At 47.6% G+C, this 7910-nt stretch overlaps 1 protein-coding gene across 1 annotated transcript in view; it reads right to left on the minus strand.

Moving 5' to 3' along the window:
• Positions 1-2668: 2668 nt before the first annotated feature.
• RARB (retinoic acid receptor beta) overlaps positions 2669-7910 on the minus strand; it is a gene marked incomplete at its 3' end in the record, with an annotated part of 190708 nt that continues 185466 nt past the window's right edge. Inside the window, exons 6-7 of the mRNA XM_035894117.1 lie at positions 4161-4365; positions 2669-2827 (exon numbers count right to left, since the gene is read on the minus strand). Coding sequence (XP_035750010.1) covers positions 2669-2827; positions 4161-4365 — 364 coding nt within the window. The remainder of the gene's footprint in view (positions 2828-4160; positions 4366-7910) is intronic.

The following is a 7910-nucleotide window of genomic DNA, read 5'->3' on the forward strand; positions in this document are numbered from 1 at the left end:
ATACAGAATTATGCCGAGAGCTGCTCTGAAAGCCGTCTGTAGTCAGAGCGGTGCTGACGGACTCCATCTGGCCACGTTAAGTATCTGCTTTCTGCCGGAACGGGGCAGCCCGGTTGCAGTACCCAGCGCTTGTGTGGTTGTTCCTGTGCAGAGCCACAGTCATTTGTCAGGGCTTGCAAACTTCCCATTCAATACTGGGATAAGAGAACTGGGAAGAGAGTCTCTTGCTGCTTTTGTTAAACAACTCCTAATGCCGGAGACGAATGTAGCTGTGCAAGGAACTCCAGCGCAAGGAGACGTTCTCAGCCGTTCCAGTTCATGCTTACTTTGGTAATTGCTTTCAGGGATCACGTACCATCAGGAGTCATTACCTTCTGGTGTCCATCTTTTCAAATGAAACTCAAGACGCACCCGCCCCTCCAGGACATTGCCAGTCCCTTTGGTATGATTTAGTTTTACTATAAAACATTAATGATGTAACTGAAGTTAAATACTTATGTCAGAATGGAAAGAAGAATCCTTTCCTGTGCACAGAACACAGAGAGACGGAGCCCCGTTCCCGAGGAGCTGGAGGGCTCTGGCAGAGCAGCAGGAAAGTGGAAACAGACTTCCCACAACCAAGAACAGCAGAACAAAAGGGCTCCCCTAAATATTTTTACAGCTCAGTACTGCTGTAAGTTTATTCTGTAGATTCAGTTGGATGGAGTTTGCTTTACTTGAGGGTAAGCGGCAAGCTTTAGATAGCCTGGTGAGTGGCTCCTTTTTAGGATACTTCTGCTTCCAGCCCTGGTATTTCCCTTCTAAGTTATTCTTTTGGTGCTAATCAATCCAATTAAATCGCTCACTTCTTTTTATAAAGGCGTTGGGTCAAGCTGCATGGTGCTGGGCTTTCTATTGGTACGTAGAAAGGTGCTGATAACACACCAGTGTTTTGGCTACTGCTGAGCAGTGCTCGTACAGCATCAAGGCTGTGTCTCCCCACACACACCAGTGGGCTGGAAGGGGGCAAGATCTTGGGAGGGGACGTAGCCAAGACACCTGACCCAAACCAACCAAAGCGATGTTCCAGACCATATGATGTCAGCTCAGATATAAAAACTAAGGGAAAAGGAAGAGGAGGGGGGGCATTCGTCTTTTGTGACGTTTTGTCTTCCGGAGCAACCTCTATGCGTACGGAAGCCCTGCTTCCCGGAAGTAGCTGGACATCGCCTGCTAATGGGAAGTACAGAATAAAATCTTGTTTTCCTTTTGCTACAGCACGCGGCCTCTGCTTTTGCTTTCTATTAAACTGCCTTTATCTTGACCCACGAGTTTTCTTTCTTTTCCATCTCATTCTCTCCCTGCCTGTCCTACTGAAGAGGGAAGCGACAGAGCAACTTGGTGGCACCTGGCGTCCAGCCAAGGTCAAACCACCACAACAAACATAACTATGGCTTGATCTTTTAACTTAGATATATATTGTTTTAAGTATAACAGTTTAGGTTCTAATGTAAAACAAGTGTATTTATTTGAGTGACTTAACTGCTATTTTTTTTCCCTGAGGTCTTCTCAAAAACCATGTCCAGTGAAATCAGTGGTTTTTTTCAAAAGCATAAACCCAATCTATAGCTACGTAGGTACCTGTACACACAAGCTCATGTGCTTGCTTATCTACCGGGGTAGCAAACCTGTAGTCGAGTAAGCACAGTAAGAAAGCGGAACTGCATCAACCGTGGTAAAAAATAAGAATTGTAGCACTTCAGACTCCCTGTATTCAGGCTGGTACATCTGTGACACAGCTCCCCAGAAGTCTGGGGGTGAACGTGTATGAAACAGCCGGACACGCCTGAAATTGGGTCTCGGGGAGATACAGGGGTAGGCAAAGGAAAGGAGCGCAGCCACCTCGGAAGCCACAGCCCAGGGCAGAAGAGGCGCACACAGAGGCTGCTGCGCCGCTGAGCGCCCACGGCTGCTTTGAGACCGGCTGCCCGGCCGCCCCCCCCCGGCTGCACCCGTCAAGGGGCAAAGCACCAAGGGGGAACCTCTCCGACGAAATGAAAGCGTTCAACTACACCCGCGCTTTAGAGAATGTACGTGATCGCGCTTGGACTGCGTCCACTTCACATGAACAATCAATCACACAAAAGACCGCACCCACGCAAAACGTTCAAGTAAAACCGATCCACGTGTAAGCACGGTCAGTTTGGATTAGAGGTGCTGAATCTCCGAAATCCTGGATCAAATAATTTCTAAATCCTCAGCACGTCAGACCACAGTTCAGGGGAATTTTGGATGCAGAAGTGTTTTGTGCTGCCCGTATACAGACTTTGTTCTTTCGAAAGCCGTTAGTGATACAAAATACATGTTGGCCCGCACCCTCTTGTAAACATTAACAGAGGTTTAATTCAGGGTTTTATCTTGTCTTAAAATGACTAACACATGCTAATGATTTGCTAACCTACTTATACCCAAGAGGTCATTTTCACTGTAAGTGGCATGAGGAATGTAGCACCGTGTACGTTTAAAGCAGAACCAATTTAAACCCGGGGGTTACAGAAGAAGAAGGGAAGAGAAAGGTCACATGGACCTTTCTTAGATATATTAAAAAAGTAACAACCCAGGTCTCTAGGCCAGTTTCTTCTGAAACGCGACACCGACGCTAGTGCTGAATTATTGGGAGCCACTGTACCTTTTGCACTGATGCTACGAAGATCTGTGATTTTCATTAAGATCTTTGGGAACATATGAGGCTTATTGGGTCGTCTCTTTCGGATATAAATTTTCAGCGCTTCAAGCAATGGTTCCTGAAGCTTATCCACTTTCATTGGTTCTTCAAGGTCCTGGCGATCTGTAGAAAAGTACCATATCACACGTATGATTTTAAATATATATTTTTTTTTTTTTTACAAACGCCAAATCACAGAAGCTCCTCCATGTTCTTGCATAGGACTCCATGAATTTCGTATTCTCTCCACCTAAGACCCATGCTCTGTTGCGAGTATTCCATAGCAAGAGGGTAAACCACAGCTTTCTGAAACTTAGATTAATTTTCCCTTTTTGTTTTCCCATTTCTTTTTGGCTTAGATTCATTTTCCCATTTCATCTGAGTGGTCCAGAATTACCAGTTTGCTCTTGTACCTCCCTCTCCAAGGGGAAAACACCTTGCTTCAAACAATATTTCAGAATTAATTTCGTATGTCTCACTGATAAGCGACCTAGGTATACAAAGAGATTACAGCTAATTTATTTCTTGTCTCAATACTAACATGGAGTGAGTTCCCCTTGGGTATCAGCAGATGGCAGTGCTAGCCTGAGTGACAACGAACGTCACCCATAAACCAGGATGCAGCAGCCACGAGGTAATGACATCTCAGAACCCATCAATGCTTTTGATGGGTTATGGTTAGAGACACATCAAATCGGAATGATTTTGTACTAAAGGGCCGTTGTCAACAAAGACTGACTCTTCTCTTTGAAGCGTTCTCAGTAGCACCCAGTTTGTGTTTCAACAAAATGGCCCAACTAAACAAGGTGTCCTGTTGCTAGTCCGGATTTTGCAAAGGAGGAGAGGGACTAGGTGATTAAAATAACAGACATTTACAGAGGATTTTGAAAATGATCTGAGAACTGGCTTTTTGGATTTTAAAACCATGACTTCGCCTGATTTTACTTGACAACGTTCCTTACAAATTGTAACCACACCACCCCCCCCCAAGCCATGTCATCAATGCCACTGTGCTACTTTTGAAGTATAATTTATTTTTTGTCCCAAGAAAATTATCACCAATGACCCCTGGGTGAATGTAACTATAGGCAAATGTATGCAATCATATTTATGAGAAAAAGTTGCGTAACAGGCATCATGCCATCCATATGGGTACCCATGTACCTCTTATAAAAAAAAAGCAGCAGGATATATCCTGTAGTCCTTTATCAGGATTGATAATTGCTTGACAGAATGGTTTGCCTCATTTAAAAACGTGTCAGTAATAAAACCAATAACTATTACCAGTGGAAAACAACCCTTTAGTGTTAAGTGGTTTATATAGCATAGATAATATATAATAATATTACATATATACATTTTATATAAAATATAAAGCGAAACAAGTAAAACATAAATGAAGATCTCATCGTGTCTGTCCTTTTCAAATGCATCCGAGCTCATGCTGTTACGATACCTCCACAGATTAAGCAGATGGCACTAAGGAGACCTGTTTCTGTATCATCCATTTCCAAAGGCAGGAGCTGGTTGGCAAACGTGAAGACAAGATCGGTCAGTGGGCCAAATCCAGCGTTGTGCATCTGAGTTCGGTTTAGGGTAAGGCCGTCTGAAAAGGTCATGGTGTCTTGTTCTGGTGTGTATCTTGTGCAAATTCTAAGGATCTGCGGAGGAGAGGGGAAAAAAATGAAACCTGAAGAATTCCATCCACGAGAGGTTTGTTGCATCTTCTCAATGCGGCAAACGACCCACGGAACTGCAATACATGGTTGCGTCAAAACCATCTGAAATCAAACCCCGGTTTGTTCAGTTCTAGTGGCACAAAGATTCTCCAGTACAACATAAATATACTCGACTGACGACGGGTATTTTTTATAACAGAAATTTAAGAACAGAAACTTTCCCCCTAGTTAGGAAATAATCAACACTTCTACACAATTCTCACCCCTTGGGTCACCAACACTACCCTAATATCCACACAAACGGCTCTTTCATTAGCACGCTGCGCCGCACCTCACTGTGAAACGCTACGGCACGGCTGATCTGATCCAGCAAGGTCGTAAAAACATCTCACCTCTTCGAACATACACATATTTCATTGATTTGGGGGATCAGTATTGCATGACACTGCTTCTCTGGGCTGGGTCTTTGGTAAGGATGAAGCACCTCTGCGGTCTCTTGTGCGAGCAAGCGCGGACGAGGGGGTCAGAACCCAACCTGCGCTTTGGGGTGCCCCCCTCCCTCTGTGGCGGCAGGCAGGGGAGCACCGCCGTGCAGACGCAGCGCTCCCTGGCGCAGCGCAAAGCCCTCCCGCCTCCCAGCGGCCAGCCCGGCCAGCAGCCTGAGGAGTTGGCCCAGCTTTTCTTCTTTTACAGTGGTTGTTCCTTCCGCGTGCCACAATGCTGAACCTCCTCGCCAGCCGGTTGGCCTCCAGACTCCCCCGAGGCTCCGGCGCTTCCCCCGTGCTGAGCCCTGGGCGAGGGTGCGCACCCCGCGGCTGCCTGGTGCTGGGCGCATCCTCCCGCTGCTGACGGTGTCGCTCCCTCCTGTGCAAGCCCAGGCAGTGTTGGTTTTGGCAAGTTACCTCGTGTGACGACAGCCACCCGGCGCTGACCCCGGATGAAAGCGCGTTGGAGGGGAGGATGGGGATTCACACCTCTAACTGGCCAGGGAGGAACGCAAAACGCATGAATAAAACACGGAGGATGCTCTGCATTTTGTCCATACGTGCCTCTGGGGTACGCGCAGTGCCGCGGCAGCACGGCCGGAGAGAGCCAGCGCCGGCACCTGAACGCCTTCGCCTCCCAGGGCAGACCCAGGACGCGTCCCGCGACAGATTCCATACGGCACAGGCTCGTTGGTACGGCTGCTGTTAATGGGCACTGCCTTAAGGATCAGATAAGAGAGATGTCCATCACGGTGACATATTCCTGTTATAGGTATCAATGCTTAATGTTTAAAATAATCAGAGGTGGGAGAAGGCTTATCCCTAAACCGAAATAAAACAAAACCTCGCAGAGGTCTAGCTGATTAGCTAAGACCACAGCCGTATTTTTTTCAGGGCTCGACTGTATTTATTTCCCATACAGCCATCCTACTTCGTTTTAAAGATCCAACAAAAAAGATTTACACGAATATAAGTGAGCACAGAGCGAATTTTAATTATTCCTACGGCTGCCGAAGCTCTGAGTCAGAGGCCCCAGCACTTGGCAGCTGACCAGTCTGGGCTTGGTTCTCCCACTTTCATCTTTCCCTGGCAACACTGCTCCAAATAAGCAGGGAGGAGACCGAGGAGGACATGGCATGTAAGAGACCTACAGGGAAGCTTTTAGTTCTCGTCTTAAATCCCTTGGTAAGAGACTTAACGGGGTGTAGTTCTGCAGAAGGCTCTTCTGCGATTTTCTATCTCAGCAATCATCTTATCTCACGTCGTGGTGTACATCAAAGCACTTGAGACTCCATGTGTTTGGACTGGCACGTTTCGCATCGTTCCCCTACCCCTGAATTAGAATAAGTTCTGGAAATCACTTGAATTGATGATGACGACAGGCACAAAACCAAATGCATCGCACCAAAATTCTTCACTGACTACAAATGCGCCACTAACAGAAGGGATTTTAAAAGGCCACTGGTAACTCCAAAGGTTTCGTGGAACAGCCAAAGTGTATTTCGTGATTATTAGCAGAAATTAACATTATAAAGCATGCCGCCCCGTCAATAAGAGACAGCACGTTTATTCCGCACTGCCAGTAACCACTGACAGTTCTCTCCCCTGAAGTTCGCTGTTGGTTATCCTTTTCGATCAGGACAAGGATTGTATAGAAAGGAAAAGAAACACGCAGAGTTTGCTGTTTTCAAGAAAAGCAAGGTTTGAAAACTTTGCGCATTTATGGAGAAACCCGTGAGCTACTTGGTTTTCTTCTCTAATGGCACGCAAGAGAAACGGGAGCGCAGCTCTTCCCATCTGAAGCCCGCAGGGAGGCTGCCTTCCAGCGAGGGTGCGTGGCCTGGGATGATTGGGCATCCAACTTTGGAAGGAACAAGGCTCTGCACTTCTTCAGTGGTACTGATTTTCCCTCAGCTCAGCTGGGGAAAAAGGCAGCCCCTTTCATTCCACTGCTATTTTAATTGCCAAGCCTTAGAAACGAGAGTTCCTCCCTCCACACCCTCGGGACTCCCAGCCCAACAAATTAGTGGAGTGGGACTTGGAGCTAAATTGGGCAATGCTGTGGTGTTTCCCAAGGCTGCCTGCAGCCCCCCGGCAGCTGCCTGAGCAGGGGTGGCAGATACGGTTCCTCCGTATCCTCCCTCTGAGGGCAAGCCTGGATACTGGCTGCCAGCACCGCGCCGCCCGGAGACTCCTGGCCCAGAGGGACTGGGGTGCCCCGGAGTGGTTTTCCCAAACAACCTGGAGGCCAAACGCACGCCTCCGGCCGTACACCAGGCTGCTGGCTCCCTCGCTGCAAAGCAATCCCTGCTCCCCCCCAGCCCAGTGCTGTAAGCCCCGCTCTGTTTAGGGGTGCATGCTGGGGATGGTCCACAAAGACCTACCAGATCACCGCCCCCCCAGGGTGCACGTGGAGGAAGACTTCCAGGGTGGATCCTCATCGGGAATGAATTTGAGGTTAGGTTGCTCAGCCTAGAGCCCCTGGGGGCATGCACAGAAAGAGGCTTCCAGGGGGCTTGGGAAATTTGTAATTAAAACATAAAGGTCCTGTGGAATTTAGTGACTTCCAGGCAACTTAGGCAGCAACTGGGATGGAGTTTTGCAAAAGGAGGGCTTCAGGCTTTCATCCCCAAGTGCTGCGCCGGCCGCTAACAGGAGGAGCCTGCAGCAGCTCTGCCGGGCACCGGCACAGCCGAACCTCAACCCTGTGCTTTCTGCAATGCACTTAGCTTGACTGCAGCCATCGGGTCTCAGGTTTCTCCTGCATTCCTCTGACATTATTCCACAACACGCTCTTATTAAATTCCGAGACAGATCATTTGAAATGTGGCTGCTTTTTGGGTTGGTTTTTTTGGGGATTTTTTTTTTTTTTTTTTTTTTTTTACATTTGTGTCCTTCATCAAGATCTGCAAAACGCCATGGATATTGCTAAACCTTTCTCGGGCAAACTTCCAGTGTCAAAGTGAAGCTGATTTCAAGCTCACATTCACTGAAGAACATATGGGATGTGTCAGCACTTCAAAATAAGAAATCACGGTCTCT

This window comes from Egretta garzetta, unplaced genomic scaffold (genome assembly GCF_000687185.1).
Source record: "Egretta garzetta isolate BGI_Z169 unplaced genomic scaffold, ASM68718v1 scaffold94, whole genome shotgun sequence".
Classification (NCBI taxonomy): domain Eukaryota; kingdom Metazoa; phylum Chordata; class Aves; order Pelecaniformes; family Ardeidae; genus Egretta; species Egretta garzetta.